General features: G+C 34.3%; 1 protein-coding gene across 4 annotated transcripts in view; it reads right to left on the minus strand.

Moving 5' to 3' along the window:
* LOC6041213 (unconventional myosin-IXb) overlaps window positions 1-21,863 on the minus strand; it is a 121,402-nt gene that overhangs the window by 47,671 nt on the left and 51,868 nt on the right. For all 4 annotated transcript variants that reach the window (XM_038265030.1, XM_038265031.1, XM_038265032.1 and 1 more), the window contains exons 3-6: window positions 15,624-15,734; window positions 10,057-10,178; window positions 3,546-3,682; window positions 3,243-3,478 (exon numbers count right to left, since the gene is read on the minus strand). In XM_038265030.1, coding sequence (XP_038120958.1) covers window positions 3,243-3,478; window positions 3,546-3,682; window positions 10,057-10,178; window positions 15,624-15,734 — 606 coding nt within the window. The remainder of the gene's footprint in view (window positions 1-3,242; window positions 3,479-3,545; window positions 3,683-10,056; window positions 10,179-15,623; window positions 15,735-21,863) is intronic.

Here is a 21,863-nt window from a genome sequence, read left to right on the forward strand (position 1 = left end):
ATAAATGTTTATTTATTTTTTATTTTCCATATCAAATGCTGCAAAAACTGTTTTAAATGGAGTTTTACCTAAACTTATTCGAAATAATCAAATATTTTAATTCTACTTTAGCTGAAGTAAGAATTCTTACCATTCATAGGTTTCTAGTTTTCGTTTGGAGAGAGTTTAGCAAATTATTTTGATAAATATTTAAATTTAAAAGTCTTTCAGATGCTAAACTGGATAAAATTGAACACATACAAAAATTGCAATGAATATTTTGTGCCAGGGTGTAATATTTAGTTTTTTGAGCTATTATTAATTTTAAAAGTAACTTTTATCTACACAATAATGCTAAAAAACATATTATTTCATTTATTTAAAGAGCAATTCCAGCTCAAATCAGGAATTTTTCTGGTACTTTTGTACCCGACCCTCTCCGATTTCAATGAAACTTTATAGACAAGTTATCCTAGACCTATAAAAGCCATTTTAGTGTATATGGATAGTTCTCTAAAACAACATTTGAGAAGGGTGTAAGGTATTTAAATATTTTTGTATTTTGCAATTTAAAAATTACTTTATCTCGAAGCAGTTGCTTCGTATCAAAAAGTTGTCAAAGACAAACTTGTAGGAAATTGGACGAGCTTTCTGAAAAAAATACACTGAAACAAAACTACACGCCACTTATATGAGATTTTTTGATTTTTGAAAACTTAAATTTAAAGGTGATGTCACGATTTTTTTTCGTTCAAATTTTTTGAGGAAATAGCCTAAGATGTTACCAAAAGACTGACGAAAAATACAGGATGGTATGTCTCTCTTACATCCAATTGAAATGTTATGGGAAATTGGACGAGCTTTCCGGTAAAAATATTTACCAGATTGAAAAATTCAGTCTGTCATATAGAAATTTCCAAAAACCATCAAAAAACCCATTTTTCAAGATTTTTTTTTTAAAACCGCTGTATCTTCCCAAGAATTGGACATAAGACAATGGTCAATATGGACACATTTATGTAAAATTGTCTGAGGAATCGATTCCCACTACCGGTTTTTGAAAATTTCGACGTTTAGACCACTCTTCAAAAAAACAGTTTTAGTAAATGATTTTTGTATTTTTTCAGGAGGAACATATCCTGCATTTTTCGTCAGTCTTTTGGTAACATCTTAAGCTATTTCCTCAAAAATTTTGAACGAAAAAGAATCTCATATAAGTGGCGTGTATTTTTGTTTCAATGTATTTTTTTCAGAAAGCTCGTCCAATTTCCTACAAGTTTGTCTTTGACCACTTTTAGATACGATGCAATGGGTTCGAGATACAGTAATTTTGAAATTGCAAAATACAAAAATATTTAAATACTTTACACCCTTCTCAAATGTTGTTTTCGAGTACTATTGGCTCCATATACACAAAAATGGCTTATATAGGTCTAGGATAACATGTCTACAAAGTTTCATTGAAATTGGAGAGGGTCGGGTACAAAAGTACCAGAAAAATTCCTGATTTGAGCTGAAATTGCTCTAAAGAAGATTTTCGAGTACCGTGAAATTCCAATGTTTTGTAATTGGCATGCCACGAAATTTAAATTTTTGAGTCGTTAAAAATCACTAGCCCTAATGATGTGTAATCGCTTCTTTTGACATAGAGAATGCATGGACAAAGTTACATTCTAATAAAAAATAAAAGAATAGCGAATTTGCGAAACGTCGTTCTCTTCTTGGAAACGAAATAAAAATTAAGATATAAATGTCAGTAAAAACAATTAAAGACGGTATTATACTAAAAAAAACATAGAATATAATATCAAAGCTTCTCACGCTGATAATAGTGGTCGGATACCAATATATTGAAAACCAAACAAATCAATCCCTTTTTGATAAACTGATGCACACCGTGGCTAGAACCAAAATCCATTAGCTACAAAATGAGGCTCATCAACGGTGGTTCATGAATGCCCCCTGTTCTATCTAGGGGTTACGGAGCTCGCAGAACGTTTTATACTCGTCTGAAGCGTTTAGAACTGCAGAACTGCAAAAACAAGCGACCCAAGCGAAACAGTGCCACAACATTTAATGCACATAAATTGAGTGCTAGCGCTACTGCTAGATGGTCTCCTCTCCAGCTCCACACAATGATGCGTCGGAGGGTTCTGTTTTAACAAGCACAATTAGATTGTGTCATACATTGCTAATTGATCGAACTCCCCCCGAACCGCCCAGCATCGGCCAGCGCTGTCGTCATCGAGGGTCCTGACTCTAGAATGTTTTCGATTGATGTTATGACGGGGGTTGTTTGGACGATCTTGCTTACTTTAACTTAAAATTCATTTTGAATTTAATTTTGTTCTATTCGCAGAAAATTCTTGCATTTTTTGATGATCTTTTCACGATAGTTTGTCTTCGAGGGAAACAATAACCGTTCTACTATGGGGCATGTGCGATAATCCACACCGATGCAAACGACGCCGCCGTCGTCGAGATCATGTGACCACGGCGCGGCCACTCGCGACCACGTCAAAACACATTAATTTAAAATCGCACCGGTGCCGGCGTCGTCGCCCTCACAGGCAGGGTTGCCAGATGAATCTGGAAGTGCGAAATTGGTTGCCAGAAAAATAGATAAAATAGATAAAATTTAGAACATTTTTGCTCATCACTTTGAAAAACAGGCTTGCCAGATTTTTCACCTTTATTTGATTTTCATAGTTTTAATCTGGTAACCCTGCTCGAAAGAGTGAAAGCACTCAGCTGTGCTGAGGGGCTGCATCACCGTGGGAGTGATGAGCTTGGGTTACCTTTGCCTTTGCTTCATTGGTTTACAAAAATATATAAAAAAAATCAAAAATGACTTTTTCTGTTTTTGAGATTTTTGCGACTTGCAATGGATCTCCCGATATTTTTTCTTCTTTCCTCAACCTCAAATTCTGCCGTAGACCTTTGTACTGTCAGACAGGCCTCACACATTTTCATACGTCTATTAAACGTGATGAGTTATGATTGTTTTCCTTTCGGGCCGCGGCTTGTTTTCGTGTGCCCCGTGTTTTGTGGGAAAATAACGAGGATCGCACCATATTAACTCTTGGTTGGCACAACAGGGAGGAAAATGGGAAAAATTCTTGCGCCAGATACGATCGCCGTTTGGGATCGGATGATGATCGTTTTTTCAGAACACTTTTGATCGCCCAGAACACTACAACTATTGATAAAAATGGAAGATCAAGTTGAAAAGGTTGCAAAGACCAAAATCGCCCAAAACTCACCTGGTTCCGCTTCTCCTTCAGCATGTTGTAGTACGCGTTGTCGGCGATCGCGAAGATGTGCGGCGGCAGAATCGGTCCGATCCGCTGGTTCTGGTACAGCCGCACATACTTCGGGTTGTAGATCGGGTGGAACTTGAACGGGTTGACCGCGATCAGGATGCTGCCGACGTAGGTGTAGATGTGGCCAGCCTCGAAGCGCTGCCGCAGGTTCTCCAGCAGCGTCGCCTCGTTGAGATCTAACCAGGGAAGGGGGAATGAGCTGTTAGTGGCAAATCTTCTACTTGGATACAATTTTAGACGTACCTGGCAATTGGCACAAATCAGGGTATTCTCTATTTTCTTTCTGAAGTAGAAATGGTATAAAGTCTCTTAGTATCTGTGGATCCAGTCCGTAATTATCTAGCCAAGGAACATCGCTTTGCCTTTCGCGCAAATAAAATCTGAAAATAGAACAAAAAATAATGCTATTAGTAACATGATTTAACACATCCCAGACAAAGTTGCATCGAGAATTTTGACGAAACTCGATCCACTTCCAAGTATCATTTTCGATTAGATAAACAAACTAAAAATAGTCGATAGATTCTAATTTGATGTGTGTCGGCAGTCTATTAGCATCCTCGTGCTGCCCAACACGGTGGTAAATACAGTAGGATGGAGGTAAATACTTTCCCAAGCCCCACTTGCTATACGACTTGGTATTCGAATGGTTGATGGATTCCACACATGAATGAAAGCGCTAAATCCGCAATCGGAAAGGCCATATAACCGCACACGAGGAACAACCTCTGAACTGGGAGACAGTCTCAGTGTGGGTTCCATGCGTTGCTCGACAATGTGGGAAGAGGGCAGGCATGACCTCATCGACAATTTCTTTGAAAGTTTAATTGCTGCAGCTGGTACACCTTTAAAAATGTGTGTAAAAATTCTCACTTTTTCTGCGCGAAAGACAAAGAAAGACTCATACGTTCTAATTTTAGCAATAGGATACTAAACTCATCCTCGGAAACATACACGCGCACACACTAACGAAGGAAACGCTCCACAATCATCTAATTATATCGAAAGCATTTCCACCCCCATCTTTCCTCCCAAAAACACGATACCTTTCATCTTTTTGTTTTGCTTGCGTTCATTTATAACCTTTTCCTCAAAACCCCCTGGAAGTCACCCGCTCTTGGTTGAGTGTAGGTGTCTAAATCTGGATCAGCTGCTCTCCCCTACCGTGCAATTCCTCCTTCCCCCTCAGTAGTCCAAATCCCAAAATACTAGTGACACACATACACACGCAACTCATAAAACCACATACACACTCTTGCTAGTTGATTGGTTGATGAAGGTGATGATTTGCAGAGCTACTAAATCACACACCATAGACCTTGTTGTGCTTGGAGCGTTAGTCATTCATTAGTTGCTGAGCACACGCGTGTTCTCAGTACTAGAAAAGCTGTATGTTTTTTCTCAATTCGAGCAAATATTGTGTATTTATCCAAAATTTTAAATAATGCAGAACCAAGCCTCTACATTGGGAAAAATAAACTTATTTCAAGCATATTCGGCTTAGTGGTTCAAAACAATTAGTTTCAAGTAATCCATAATGGTATGTTGCATCTCCAACTAATGAAACTATCGATTTTTTATTGAATGCCAGGTATGGGAATCATCCAATAATATATCCCTAAAATTAAAGCGGCCAGTCCTACTGTTCTGTGTTGACCACAGTGAGAATTCTCTGAACGGATCACATTTCATCGAATCTGCTGGGTAGGGAGGATGCGTGGACATACCGTACCAAACGTTCCAGCCTGTTGAAACAACGGGAAAACGGAGCCACAATTACGAAGCTCATAACAAAAGTCGTAAAGAAAAAAGAATTTTAGAATTCAAATTAAAACTAACTAATACTACTTTTGTTTCTTTAATTAATTTTTTTAACATAAAGTATTTTTTTTACTTTATTTTCAGATGGAGGATAAAATTTAAAACCAAAATGAATTTCATTTATTGCTTCCATGTTATATCCACCTAACAAACTTAACTAACTCTGAACATTATATTTTTCGAATAAATCATACAATTTCTTTTACATAAAAAATTAACATAATGATATATGATAACAAAAAGAAGATTACAAATTAAAAACGTACGTAATAGTATGGAATCATACTGACCTTGGTAGAGAAGTGCTCAAAGTTCTTGTAGAAAAAGTATTCATAAAATTTCGAAAAATTTAAAAAGTTAGTTAACTATAATTGAAGAAATGTTATGAACACTGTTCAGCTTTGTTTTTAACCTTTCAAAAATTTTCATTGAAAAGTATTATTTTAATATTCTAAAAATATTAATATTTTCTTCATGAACATGAATTTGAATCGGAAAGCGGAATGCATTTTCGGATTCTTTGGAAAAAAAATTATTACTAGAGGGTAACATACATTTCTCGATGTTTTTTTTTTAGAAAAGGTCCTATAAACATATGAAACACAATAGCTTAAAGGGCCTATACAAAAAAAACTCTAGATTTGTTAATAATAAATATTATGTGTTTTGACACACGAAGTTGACTTTATAGCTGTCGGCCACCATTGCTAGTACCAACCACTAGTGCCTTCTTTTATCTACAAGGACTTCGCCGCCCTGGGCTCCTAAGTGTAGGAGAGTATGACACGGAGCGACGGCGCCGAATACTCATTCGGGATTCGAACCAGCGACCTCTGCATTGTGAGTCCAGATCGCGTTCCGATTGATCCACACGGGCGGGCACTGCTTCAAACTCAGTTTAAAATGCAATATGAATCGATAATTTTACTAAGAAAACTAGTTTCAACGAATTTCAGGCAAAATTCTGACTTTTAAACAATTTTACCTAAAATTAAGCTGTATATTGAAAAAAGCTTATAAACATAGTTGACTAAATATAGACATTGAATTTTTCTTTGAAACTATACTAGCAACCTTAGTGATGGTACATTTGACTTATAAATAAAATTGGAATACCTTAAATCTGATTTTAACAATAAAAATATAGATATCAAAGTCAGCCCGGATTTCAAAATAAATTTTTTAACGCATTTTTTTTTTAAACACCATTGAAACAACTTTTTTGATGGTGCATGGACTTTGTGTGGATTATCAAATCTGAGTATTGTCAAAGAAAATATTTGTGAATTTTTCTCAAGGATAAACTCTAAATTAATAAATATTTGTTTAAAATAACAAAATTTTCACATAAATTTTCCTTAATAATTAAAATAAATCATAAGCAAAACACAATTTTAACTCCACCAAAAGGTTGACAGTAACATTTGTATTATATTATATAATCGTATTGAAATACATTTCAAAATAAAAATGAAAATTCATTCTGTTGATAATTGAGCAATTCTCCACGAAATCGGTCTTTTTTTTGAAATTTTAATTTTTATATTTTTTAATGCGACTGAAATTTTTTTGGTGCCCTCGGTATGCCCAAATAAGCCATTTTGCATCATTAGATTCTCCATTTAATTTTCCATACAAATTTGGCAGCTGTCCATACAAAAATGATGTATGAAAATTCAAAAATCTATATCTTTTGGAGGAATTTTTTGATCGATTTGGTGTCTTCGGCAAAGTTGTAAACACTGAAAAAAAATGATACACGGTAAAAAAATGTTTGGTGATTTTTTATTTAACTTGGACAACTTGGAAATTTCTGAATAGTTGGCAATTGATGTCCTCTAAAACATATCAAAAAATAAAAAAAAAATAAAAATAGTGTTTTTTTGCAAATCAAGTTTTAGTGACAAAAAGTTAAATAAAAAATCACCAAAAATTTTTTTACCGTGTATAATTTTTTTTCAGTGTAGTCCATATCCATACCTACAACAAAACGATCAAAAAATCCTTCAAAAGATACAGATTTTTGAATTTTCATAAATCATTTTTGTATGGACAGCTGCCAAATTTGTACGGAAAATTATATGGAGAATTTAATGATGCAAAATGACTTCTTTGGGCATACCGAAGGCACCAAAAAAGTTTCAGTCGGATTAAAAAATACAAAAAAATGGAATGACCGAAATCTGAGAGAACTGCTCAATTGTGTTTATTGAATTCGAAAAAAGTTATAAAACTTCCATATCATAATAATCTATATCATATGGTTGTTGAAACTTTAAAATTTGTTTCTTATTAATGATACGCAAATTTGATTGGGAAACAGGCATGATATAGAACATTTATTTAAAATTTTAGATGCAAGTTTGTTAGAGAAAAAACTAGATGCTCAACAGAAATAAAAGCAGTGCCCAGTACAGTCTAGACTCGATTATCCGAAGCCTCGATTATCCGATGTTTCGATTATCCGAAGGTTTGTATGGGATGTCGGATAATCGAATTACGAACAAAAAAATTTTGTTTTCGCATTTTTTCATTTTCTTGTTTTTAACATAAAATTTGAGTTCTACGACCCCATTTTAGTAGTTGATTGCAATTTAAGTTGTTGATTGCCTACTCACCGTCATTTTGGCCGCCATCTTGGGTTTAAAAATTCTAAATCATTTAAGCGTGCACAGAAAAAAATAATGTAAATTTGGAAGCTTTAATTTTGGAAGGTTGAATATTACCTTTTTAATGATGTAATTTCACCTCAATTTAGACTGAAAAAGTGACATTACACCAGAAAAGTGGTAAAATTACACCTTTTTTCTGACATAAAAGAAATGCCCCTTCCCAGATGTAATATTACCATGATTTTTTTTCTGTGTAGTTTAGGGGCAATCGACAATCAAAAATTGGGTAACGAACAATTTTTGTTTCGTGATTCGAATATCCGAAGTAATTTTTTTCCGAGGCTTTCGGATAATCGAATCTGGACTATAACTCGATTCTATTACACTTTGTCGAATACTGTATTGCCAATTATTATTTTAGAATATTTAAAATAATAATTTTACAGAGCAAACCCATGTTGAATTTTGGAATTTTTTTTAAAGGTCCAATAAACCAAATTTCCAGTTTTTGCTTTTTGGGTGTTTTAGAAACCGCCTTGAGTCCGGGGTATTAAAAAACACCCAAAAAGCAAAAACTGAAAATTTGGTTTATTGGACCTTTCAAAAAAAAAAAACTCCAGAATTCATTTAAGAAGAGTTTGGCGATTTTTTTGAAGCCTTATATTTTCCCGGTTTGTAAGTCGAATTCTACAAAAAAAAATTACTTTTCATAACTTAAATGATAAAAAAAATTCTTAGGTTTTTCTCAGTCCTTGACAGTGTGTGACAATTTCAAGATATTACATACATTCCCAAGTAGAAAATTACAAAATTAATTTGGAAACGCTGAGAAAAAAAACTAGTTTGTACACTTTTTATTATAAAATTACATATGTTTTGACAAGCAAAAAAAAATATTTGGATTAAAAAAGTACAATTTTAATTCTAGAGTTTTTGTTTTAAAAATTAGGTTCTATAAACAAAATTTTAATTTTTTGCTTTTTGGATGTTTTTGAATATTTTCACTCAATGCGGTTTCAGAAACACAAAAAAGCAATAGTAAAAAATTTGTTAATAGGACTTAAAAAAACTCAAGAATTGCTTTAGGAAATTTAAGAACGACAGGTCAACAATGACTTAAAAATCCTAATTAACATTTTTGAATCAAAAAAAGGTAACACTTGAAAACGTTGAACGTTTAAAAAAAGTCAAACAAGCGATTCTCAACTTTCCACAACATTCTTCGTGACCGTGTCACGACATTTCCAAGTAAGAGCGCGGGTCTCCGGCTGAAAATAGAACACTGTTGTGTTCACACATACACAAATACTTGCACAATGTCACACCTACACACACTAATCGATTCCGGGTTGTCTTCGTTCCACGAGCAGAAGGTGCGGACGAGACTCAGGCTCCATGCATGAAGTGAAGGTGTGTGTGTGTGTCTTTTAGTTTCAATTTTAACCACGAAAGAAAGCGAAACTAAGGTTCCAGGCAATAAAATGTGGCGGAAAATAGTTTCTCCGGGCAGCGAAAGGTTAGATCAACACCTTTTGTTTCCTTTGGAACATAGGAAAATATGAACCTTTGCTAAATGTAATTTTGCAGCTACAACAAATTACTACCAACGTAATAAAAAGTACATTTAAAAAAAGCACTTGAAGTCGATTTTTTCAGCACTTGTTATATTAATCCATCTCGGTAAACCTAAATACACTACATCGAGATTTCTGTCCTGATTCATGAAGTTCAGGAATGATTCACGCTCTAAACACAAGCCAAGGTGATTCAAAATGTGATAATCTCTAATTAGTTCGCACGAATCGCTCAATACTAATCACAGCACAGACACAAAAAAAAAACTCTTTTTAAACCCTCGAAATCAAGAGGAAAACATTGCGTGTGAACCAATTTCCCGCGCAGATGGAACATATTTTTCAAAACGTTAGCTGACCATAACAAATTGGATGTTTGCCTTCGCCGTCCACATTTTAGGCGGGGAAGAAACTGGCGGCCCGGCAGCTGTCAATCTCTGACTGGACCACATCGGAACTGGCACGTTTCGTGTCATTCCCGGGGCCAGACAGTTGGCGGCTAGCCATTGCCATCGATGAGATGATTCATTTCAGCGTACCTCTACTAGACGTGTGCGTGTGTGTGCTGCTAAGTTCGGTGAATTGGGAGTAATTGAGCTTCCTGTTTTGACGGCTGCAAGAATTTGCACAATGTAGCCAGCTGTCAGGGAAAATGTTTCAAAAATATTGGCTCATTGTTGCTTTATGAACTTTTCGTTAACAAATATTTTACACCTTTGGAGGGTCAACACTGCACGCTACACTTACCTATGAAAATCTTTCTCCGAGTGCATCGGCCACAGCAGCATCACGGAGACGGGCTTTTCGTGGGGCGAGAGTCGTCGCTCCTTGCATTCGCCGGCCACTTCGGCCAGCTCGTAGTTGTTGCCCTGGAGAGAAAAAAAAACAAGAAATAAAAACATCAGCAACCGGACTCAATGATTTTGTTTACTTTTATGCACGATTGCAGCAGCAGCACACCTGCTGGTGTGTTGCTGCGGGGTGTGAATTATGTCCCTATCCCAATAATCTTAATCTTAACGTTTGTTTATTTTGATTGCAGAATAAATGGCAATAAATATTGCTGGGTGGTTTACATTAACGGAAGCTTTGCTTTGAATTGGGCAATCTGTAAACACGAAGCAGATTGACCATTCAGTTATCATGTGTTTTTTTGTTTGTTTCCAACTGAGCATCTAACTACCTCGTTTAAAATCATTGCATAACTAAGAAATTTAGAACATACTAAATGAAAAATAAGCACTAGTGATAATAACATTGTTTGATTCGTGGATCAGTCGATTAATCATAAACCTTAATTTTTTTTCTAAATGTTTGCACTATATTTTTCTATTAAATAAGACAGATAATATCTGTTAAATAAGGCGATCCAACAAACTATGTGAAATTAGATTTTTCAAGATCTCTATTATTCATTATTTCCAATCAAAATAATTCAAAAGTTTTTTCAAAGGAACTTGAAAAAAATATCTATGGGTCATTCTAGGTCAACTGGGTACACTTTTGGACTCGACCTTCACCGATTTGTACCAAACTTGGAGGGAACGTTCATCTATCAATAGTAAACAGAAATCCCAAGTTTGGTGCTGATTAAACCATTCCTCTATTTTTGGCACGGTCCTCTTTATTGACGATTTTCTAAAAAACTTTTTTTTTCTTTTAATTATAACTTTGCAACTATTTGAGCAAAAGACATTCTAGAGGTTGCATTTTATAGAAAATAGTCCAAGAAATTCGATAAAATAAAAAAAATCAAACTTTTTCAGTAAAATCGCTGTATCTCGCCAATAGTTCACGTGTTATTATTTTTGAAGAACCAGTTTAAAAATATTTTGAACTTTTATTAAATGTTGGGAAAATTTATAGCAAAGAGTTCTTTATCGAAAAATAAATATTTCGTCAAAGCATAGATTTTTTGAAAACAAATGGTTAAAAAACAACTGTATTAAATGGTTTATATTGCAATTCAATAACCTTTTTTCGAAGGAATGTTGGAATGTTGATGGTAATTTTAGTTTTTTTTCTGTTTGTTTCGACTTGAAAATAAATTGTTCCGTCCTAACAGGTAACTAAAACCAAGAGTTTTTTTTTGTTATTGTGTTGGCCGTAGCAAATATTTTTCAAAGTTTATGTCGCCCCCCCTCCCTTCATATTTGTCCTGAAAAATCAGAGGGCAAATTTTTTTTTTCGAAAAACTTCAAAATTTTAATGAAATTTAAAGTTTAACCAACTGAAAACCAGTTAAAATGCATTTTCCCGCGATTATAATCATATTTGGCATGTTTGAACTCTTTTGAAAACATTTTAAATTTTCATGAAATACCAATGTACAGTCCCACGAAAAGTCTTTTATAGCGAAAAAAAAATCCGTCAATACCTCGATATTTTCAAAACTAATGATTGGAAAGCAACTGTACGCCTGTAAAAAGCATTTTAAAACACCTTTTTCATCCAAATGTTGAAACCTAGGCTTGTAAATCCAAATCTGTATCTTTTGAAGGAATTTAAATTAAGGATTTGCAAAAAAAACCACTATTTTTATTTTTTTTATTTTTTGATATGTTTTAGAGGACATCAAATGCCAACTTTTCAGAAATTTCCAGAATGGGCAAAAAATCTTTGACCGAGTTATGATTTTTTGAATCAATACAGATTTTTTTAAAAAAATTCTAAATATTGGTCACAAAAATTTTTCAACTTCATTTTTCGATGTAAAATCAAATTTGCAATCAAAAAGTACTTTAGTATATTTTTGATAAAGTGCACCGTTTCCAAGTTATAACCATTTTTTCGTAACTTTTTTGAAAATAGTCGCAGTTTTTCATTTTTTAAAAATAGTTCCCATGTTTGCCCACTACAGAAAAAATATTTTTGAAAAGCTGAGAAAATTCTCTATATTTTGCTTTTTCGGACTTTGTTGATACGACCCTTAGTTGCTGAGATATAGCCATGTAAAGGTTAAAAAACAGAAAAATTGATGTTTTCTTAGTCTCACCCAAACAACCCACCATTTTCTAATGTCGATATCTCAGCAACTATAGGTCCGATTTACAATGTTGAAACATGAAACATTCGTAAAATTTTCCGATCTTTTTAAAAAAAATATTTTCAAAAATTTAAAATCAAGACTAACATTTCAATCGGGCCAAACATTCAATATTACGCCCATTTAAAATGTTAGTCTTGATTTAATTTTTTTGAAAATATTTTTTTCGAAAAGACCGGAAAATTTCACGAATGTTTCATATTTTATCATTGTAAATCGGACCTATAGTTGCTGAGATATCGACATTAGAAAATGGTGGGTTGTTAGGGTGAGACTTAGAAAACATCAATTTTCCTGTTTTTTTAAACCTTTGCATGGCAATATCTCAGCAACTAAGGGTCGTATCAACAAAGTCCAAAAAAGCCAAATATAGAGAATTTTCTCAGCTTTTCAAAAATATTTTTTTCAATGGTGGGCAAACATGGGCACTATTTTTAAAAAATGAAAAACTGCGACTATTTTCAAAAAAGTTACCTAAAAATGATTATAACTTGGAAACGGTGCACTTTATCAAAAATTTACTTTAGTACTTTTTGATTGCAAATTCGATTTTACATCGAAAAATGAAGTGTAGTCCATATCCATACCTAAAACTTTGTCAAAGACACCAAATCGATCAAAAAATTCCTTCAAAAGATACAGATTTTTGAATTTTCAGATATCATTTTTGTATGGACAGCTGCCAAATTTGTATGGAAAATTATATGGACAAACTAATGATGCAAAATGGCTTCTTTGGGCATACCGAAGGCACCAAAAAAGTTTCAGCCGGATTAAAAAATACAAAAATTAAAATTAAAGAAAAAAGACCGATTCCGTAGAGAACTGCTCAACTTTCGAATCGGCAATAACCTAGAAGAGGCAAAACAAATAAAAAAGTCGCAAAATTTAAATTACGAGCCATGGTTTTAACCAGGGCTGTGGAGTCGGAGTCGGAGTCGGAGCCGGAGTCGGTGGAGTCGGGTCTTTTTGGGAAGCCTGGAGTCGGAGTCGGAGTCGTAAAAACTCGAACAGCTGGAGTCGGAGTCGGAGCCGGATCCGGCTAAATTTTATTAGCTGGAGTCGGAGTCGGAGTCGGAGCCGAAAATTTCTGATTTCAGGATAGGACAGGATTTCAAGATTAAAAAAATATCCGTGACCTAGAAAATATTTATGCTGTGGATTTATGTTTTCATTCAATTCTAAGTTTTTTTTTCATATATTTTCATGGAGGCGCACGACCATTCATAAAGCTTCGTTTTAGGTGAAGATGCAAGAAGTATCACGCGCCTCCTTTTAAATATATATAAAAAAATGAAAATTGAAATAAATCCAAAATTCCGAGGTAACATATTTTCTAGGTCACGGATATTTGAAAAGGACCTCTTAAGCGTTCTTACCACGAATATTTTTTTAGATACATTGATTTGTGATAAAAAACTTCTTCAGCCTTGGCGTGATGTCCATGTGCGTCTTAAAAATTTCAATGGAGATTTAAAAAAATGTTTCGTTTAAAATTGTTATTTAAAAATACAAGGTAACTCTGATAGTCACTGTGCTTCTTCTAAATGTCAACTTAAAAGTGAGCAAATTAAATATATATTTTAAATCAATCATTAAGGCCAGCTTTCTTTTATTGATCATTAAAAAAATAACAATTTAATATTTTAGCTTTTAATCAATTGAATGAAAATTTGAGTTTGAGTAAATAAATCCAAATTTACTTACCAAATTGTTCTTTTGAAAATGCCTTGAAAACTGGCGTTTTTTTATTTCTGTTTCAATAACGTCTAAAACTAGTAAAACTAGAAACTTTTTTCCAGATTTTTCAACTTAAAGAGTTTTTAAATAATCCTATTTATCAATGTTTTCGAAATAATAGTAAACTAACTTTTGAAATATTTAAAAATATGTGGAGTCGGAGTCAGAGCCGGAGCCAACCATTTTTTGAAAGCTGGAGTCGGAGTCGGCTAGAGTTGGTGGGCCGGAGTTGGAGTCGGAGTCGGAGTCGGTTGGATCTGAAAGCCGGAGCCGGAGTCGGAGTCGGAGTCGGCTAATCCCAGAAAGACGGAGTCGGAGTCAGAGTCGGAGTCGCTTGAAATATGACCCGATTCCGCAGCCCTGGTTTTAACAAGTCTAATCTAATCTAATCTAATCTAACACAAACGCAGCCAGTCCGATGAAAGCATGCTGGAAAGTCTTGTGATTAGATTACGCCCCAAGCACTTTTCTTGTCATTATTAATAATTACAGTACATCCGAGAACACCCGAAAATGTATTGCAAAAATTAAAGCGGCCAGCCCTACTACGTTGTGTTTACCGCAGAGAGGATTCTGAGAACGGATCACATTTCACAGAATCTACAGGGGAGGAAGGATGCGTGGACATACCGTACCAAACGCTCCTGTTTATAGTTTCATATGTGTTTTGTAAAATGTGTTAAGTGTAAATTATAGTGTGGTTATATAATCAAATAAATATAATAATGCTATATAATGATCATTTAATAAAATCCCTTCACCTATATATAATAACCACGAACCCAAGCTCACAAACATCGACACAAAAGAAATGAAAATGAGCATGCAAAAACAAGACAACGCGTCCCCGTGGTCAGCGCACTAATGATGCCATTATTTAATTATAATAACCACGCACCCAAGCACACAAACAGCGACACAAAAGAAATGAAAATGAGCATGCAAAAACAAGACAACGCGTCCCCGTGGTCAGCGCACTAATCCCGCAGCCCTGGTTTTAACAAGTGTTTTAAAATGCATTTTACACCTGTCCAGTTGTTTTGCCATCATTAGTTTACAAAATATCTAAGTATCGAGGAAAATTTTATTTTTTTCGAAAAAAAAGATTGCGGTGCTGTACATTGGACTTTCATTTAAAAAAAAGAAAAAAAAAACAAAATATGTTTAAACAATCCCAAACATGCTAAATATGATTATCAATGCAGAAAAATGTATTTTAGATTGTGTTCAGTTGCTTAGACTTCTGTTTTCATGGAAATTTTTAAGTTTTTGGGAAAAATATTTGTTTTGCCCCCTGATTTTTCAGTCTAATTTTTTTATCAAAAATAAAAGGGGTCGTATCACCCCTCCGTCACGAGATATAAAAAACGGACCTCGGATTCGTAATCAAGGACCAAAATTACCTCTTAGGACAAAGCTTCACGCAAATCGAGTAGGGGTCGGTGCAACTTTTCTCGATTTCGTTTGAGTTGGCAGAGAATTGTCACAACTAAAAGAACTAAAAAGATGTTTTTCATCAAGAACTTACCGTCAACCCTAGCCGCTCGACAATGCAGGAGACGATTTCCTCCGCCGTCGTCTGCTTGGAGGCCTCCACACTGAGTGCCTCATAGTGCAGGGAAAGTGCTCCAACGTACACCTGTGAACAGAACAAAAGCAAAGATAAGTTAGTGAATTTGTTCGTTTTTTTTTTGTAAAACATAATTCTGATTCTAAATATTGTAAGATTTTTGTTTGAACAGCCACCCTTTCAAAAATATTTGCAATGACAAATTGTTGGTTCACTCTGCAAAAAGCATAATTGAAACGACTTATTTCCTCAGCCATTATGAAATACTCCAAACACTTAGAGCTCATTTCATTGTGACACAGACAAGCGGAGAATTGAAATAAACATTAGGAAATTTTGGAAAAAATGTGCAACTCTATTTTATGATTTTTTTTAATAAGTATAAAAAATGTCGGTCTGACAATCTATGAAGACGGTACCCAATCTCTACACCAACTACCTAGCAACTCTAGTTGCATCGAGTCCATCCACCATATGACAGCTGGTCACTACTTCGCCCGGTGACCAGAGAGTGTTGGTTCTTTGACAGTATCCAGCAGTGGTACGCACCGAAGCAACGAACGGCGGCGCAGCAAAACGAGTTATAGCACTTTCATTTTTATTTTATTATTTTTTCTCGCCGCCGCAGCAGCAGCACCTCCATCGCCAATCTGCGCCGCTAAAAGGTAGGTAATTGCAAAATAGCGGCCGGAAATTCAAACTATTTATCGATTACAGCGGCGGCGGCGGCGGCTTCGGCGGTTGCTTGTGCAGATAGGTTGTTACTTGCGAGTCGGTAGAAAACGGTCCAGGGCAAGAAGGGTTGCGCACAGGGTGACTGCTTGGGAATTTTAATAGTTGAGAACGTGTTCCAACCTTATTGTTTTAATTGTTGTATTTTTTGTATTTTTGAATTATGTAGTTGTTTATTTTTGTAATTTTGTAAAAAGCCTATCCCAAAACAGATAGTTTAGGAATTGAACTCCCCAAAAAAAATCCATCCTTTGGGAAATATTCAAAAGCCAATAACGTTAGATCGGCCGGGACTTGGCACTGCTGCCGCTCTTTTGGGGAACAACCGGTTGTGAATATCTGGGACCGTGCGACCCAGAGAGAGAGAGAGACGCGCCAGCAGAATACACGTATTATTTACATTCGAACATTAGTGCCTGTCATTTGACTAATTTAAATATTTTTGGCGGTTTGGCGCTCGTGCTTGGCGTTGATTTTCCAACGTGGTCATGTTCTTTTGGTTGAACACAAGTTTTGTTTTTTTTTTCCTTGACAGCCTTTTCTCTCTTTATCATAGTGCACATTTATTTAGAGAATCGAACATTTGACGGAAACGAATTTTAAGACAACCGTGTAATAAAGTGGTTGCAACTGCTCTGTTCATTAATTGAGTTTTTGACCAGCTAGAGAGCACGAATAGACTCTCTGCTTCAGTCAAGTTGCAGTGTGTGACGGTTTTACGATTTCGGTATCAGCCAAGATTACGCTCCCATGACCAAAGATGGTGCCATTATATTCAAAGTGGTGCGAACGACCATAGTCTACTAACGATACCGATTAGCGTGGTCAGCAGACTGTGGAATGCTAATTCTGTTAGCGATTTTAAAAAGGTGCTGAGGCTGCTTCCACAGCTAGAAATTTAAACCTTGAATTTGTGACCAGATGGGGCGCTTTTTGGTGATTCGAATTGGATCATCAAGAGGACGGGCTGAATTTGGGTAAATTTTTAAATTACTCTGACATATTTCAATTAAAACGTGTTGCTTCTTTTATAAACATGATTTAATTGTAAACTGCTAAATTGAGGTTTTTATTTAAAACCAATAGATATTGTTTAAATCTATCAAAATTTAAAACCAAATACGATTAAAAAGATAAATTTTTAAATTAAGTTGACATGAGTCAAACAAAAAAGACCTTTGAGGCCTTCTAAGAGCGAAGTCCAACTCAATAACCTCTCAAAGTTATTTACATCTTAAAATGGCGTATTTTCATCGTTTTTTGGCTGTAACTTTCGTTTAAATTGTCCGATTTTCGTTCCCTTGGAAGATACATATTTTTTTTGATGAGCTCTACAAATGCCTAGAAGACACCAACACGCATCGATAGTAAGCCTTAAGCAAAAAATTAAAAAAAAAAACTTTTTTTCAGGATCACTCTAATGGCTCAAAAACTTTCCGTTTCAAGATAGACCTTTGAACCCTTCAACAATGTTGCTAAAAATGGCGTTCTCTGCTACTTTTTGGAAGACACTGAAGCGCTATCTCGGTATCCCGTGGGGGTATAATTTCTGAAATACCCCTTAAGTTAAACCACTCTAAATTGTCCGAAGACAAGATCCAAACCTGTGGCTGCTATCATTTTTAAAAGCTAAATTTCAGTTTCGAACAATGCAATGATTTTTTTTTTATTTATGAACACATATTTCTATTTGAAATGACTAAGATTATAGGACCTTTCAAATGAAACTTTAGATTTTCAATTTCCACTTTTGTGTTAACTTAAATCATGTTGTTAAATTGTTTGGCTTAAAAATGCAATTGTGTTTGCCGCAAGTATAAAAGAAAACAAGTTTCAATATCGTCGTCTGGGTGAATTTTTAGAGTCAGTGAAATATTAAATTAAATTAAAAAGTATGTTAACATAAGGCACATACCTTTTAATTTAACTTAATAATTTAATTGATAATAAACGAATAATATAAAAAAAAATTAGTTTTGAATTTAAGAATAATTTTAAAAAAATAGACAAAGTGATGTTTTGACCGGTCACCTTAAATCAGGCCTGCCCAAAGTCCGGCCCGTGAAGCCATTTCATCCGGCCCGCGACGGCTTTTCAAAATAGTTGTATGATTGGGCCTCATGGCTGTTCATGAAATATTGAATAAATAAATTCAGTGTCCAAATTTGAAAAAATAGACTTGAGACCAAATTTTTAATAGGAACATTAAGTTTTAGTTTTTGCTTTAGTATTCAAATATAGCAAATTTACGTTGCAACTTCAACCGGCTGTATCTCGGCGAAAACTCAATCGATTTGGATGATTCTTGTTGCATTCGATTCGGAAGAATGTCAAGAATCACCTCCAACAAGGTAGATCCAAAACAGATGCGTCTACCTTAAGTTATAATAAAAAAGGCATTTCCAACTTTTTTTTCAAGGGTTGTATGAGCCGGTAAAAATGCATTTCCAACTTTTTTGACCCCGTTGGGGCTACAAGTGTTAATTGCAATCGACAAAGACAATAACAATATAACTTTAAAAATTCAAATAAAAAAAAAAATAAAAAAATATTTTTGAAAGTGCATTTCTTTCTTAAAATCTAAATATATGAATCATATTTGCAACATTAGATTATTAATAAAGGGACCGAATAAAAATAATTTCATGAGAATTTTATTTTTACTTTTCCAACTATTATCAAACATTACATCCGGCCCACTACTGCTTTGTCAACAACATAAAAGTAAAGTGCAAAATTTCAATGAATTCAAGATTATATTATTTCCCCAATATTACGCCCTTTTGAAATGTTAGTTACCAAAATTTTCCAAACACAGTCCAGACTCGATTATCCGAAGCCTCGGTTATACGAAGTTTCGATTATCCGGAGGTTTGTATGGCACTCGGATAATAGAAACATGACACAAAAAAATGTTTTTCGTATTATTTCATTTTCTTCTTTTAAACATCAAATTCGAGTTCTGCGACCCCATTTTAGTCAGATTTGAATAGTTGATTGCCTATTAAATTTCAAATGGATATTTTTTTTTCAATAGTGGATCACCGCCATGAAAAAACGAAACTATTGGCACTACGCCCCCCGGGGCATGGCCTTCCTCTAACGTGGGATTTCTGCTCCAGCGCCTCTGACGAGACAGGAAAAACCGGGACCGACGTTTCACCGCCATCTTGGATTTAAAAATGTTGAATTACTTTAGCATAGTTTAGGGGTCATACTTAAGCTCAACAATCAAAAATAAGACAACGAAATAGTAGTTTTGCAACAAGTTGCAAAAGAGGATTTTTTCAGCACGAGTCGTACATTTATCCAACGAGGTTCACCGAGTTGGATAAATACGAAGAGTGCTGAAAAAATCAAGTTTTGCAACGAGTTCCATACAACATTTTTTGCAATTCCAAAAAACACACACTGAGTGAAATTTTATGTCAAATTTTCATTTTTTTTTGTCAATTAATCGTTTAAATCAAAAAAATGTTGAAAAGTGTTACTTTTCGAAACAAGTGCTGAAAAGTAGAACTTTTCAGCATTTATTTTATAGATAGTAGGCTATTTCGTCGTTCAAGAGTGACAGGAAAAGTAAGTAGTTTCACGACGGAATTGCAAAAAAAAAATATTTTCGTGATTCCTTTATCCAAAGTGAAATTTTATCGAGGCCTTCGGATAATCGAGTCTGGACTGTATACTCTTTCGAAGGAACAGGAAATTTCATTTAAGGGATTGAAAATTGGACCATTCGTTGCTGAGATTTGGTATTAAAAAATGGGCTTTCTGGGAGCAAATTTCAAAACATAAATTTTTCTGTTTATTGTTTTTTTCTGAACTTTTTGAAAAAAATATTTTAAGAGGTGGTCATTTATGGGACCCACCTTTATAAAAACGAAAAGCGGCACATTTTTAGTCAAACCCAAACTATAAGTTGCCATATCTCGAAAATGGTGCACTTTATCAAAATTTCTGTAAAGTACTTTTCGATTTTACATTTGAACTGTAAATTAAAATAAAAGTAGGTTCTATTTTTTCCCAAAACAACAAAAAAATCAAACAAAGATTTGAAAATTGAAACTCGTCGCCTAAATTTTTGCCCCCTACTAAAACATATCACAAAATTTCCAAAATTAGAAAATATAGATTTTGGAAAATTGATTGTTTGTTGAAAAAGTTAATTTGCGAATCGGCAAAATAAATCTGTGTGCCTATTTTTTCTGTATAGTCCATTAAAATCTCTAAAGAAATGGCATTGGACCAATTAGAAAAAAAAAATAAAACTAATTCAAAATGAGATATGGTGAGGATTTTTCACTGATAGCCTTAATTATTATATTTCTTTAGCTTGATCGATTCGAACAATGATTTTTATTGCCAATTTAAATCAAATTTAACGCTATTTTTTTATTTTTATCATGATTTTTGTACTTGAAACAGCAAAAACTGTTAAGATATTTAAATCACGCTTAATGTAAACTAAAAACTTCTTATTGAAAAACTTGAATCCAGTTTTTTTTTGCCAGAAATCTGCAAATGCGTCTATTCACTATACGAATTTGTTTTAAGAGCAAAAAAAATGTGACAATTAAACATTTTCCATATTTTTGTAGTCATTATTATTTAATTTACTTCGGTCATTCGCTGCCCAAATTATTATAGCCCACAAAAAACTTTTCAAAAATCATTGTTGATCACTTGCTTTCGACTTTCAAAAGATATTTCAAATTGTAGATTGATGTTCTAAGTCTGGCAACACTGTCATAAGTTACGTGTACTTAAATGGAGTTTTGGCCAATTACTTCAAGTTTTTGTCCCCCATTTTTGAAAATTTAAACAATAAGAGACATATTTTTTGTAAAACAGAAGTTTTTATTAAAAATCTTTTGGAATAGATGGTTGTATAACGTCTATTTTCATTTAAGTATAAATATTCTAGAGAATTCATCGAAATTTCTCAAATACTCGACGGTAGCAACTGTTATAGTTTAAGTAGCATTCTGTGGTAATTTTTGTTTCAATATTTTGAAAAATTAGGCTTGGAATTAGAATTTAAGTTTTTGATCAAATTGATATTATAATTGCAACTTAAATAACAGAAACTACAAATACTAACATTTTCATGGAAAATTTAAAAAAAAAACCTGACCTAAATTGCAACAATGACCCGTAATAAATCAGTGCAACCTTCCCAAAGCATTTCAAATCGCAACCCCGAATCTCGGGTCCTTTGGCTACATCACCAGCTGTGCTTCCAAATTATGACTCGTATCGAGCCGATTAGTCACAGAATGCACCTCCCATCGAGTGGGATCAATGTCGATTAACTGATTGAAAATTCATTTTTTGCTTGCCGGATTAAAATCTAGAAGTAACAAAAAAATAACAAATCAGCAACACTCTCTTCACCTTTATCATAACCGTCGAGTCCAGCGTGACGAAATCATCGTAGTAAAGCAACCTGCTCCGCCTGGCGCTCTC

Source organism: Culex quinquefasciatus, chromosome 3 (genome assembly GCF_015732765.1).
Source record: "Culex quinquefasciatus strain JHB chromosome 3, VPISU_Cqui_1.0_pri_paternal, whole genome shotgun sequence".
NCBI classification, from domain to species: Eukaryota; Metazoa; Arthropoda; class Insecta; order Diptera; family Culicidae; genus Culex; species Culex quinquefasciatus.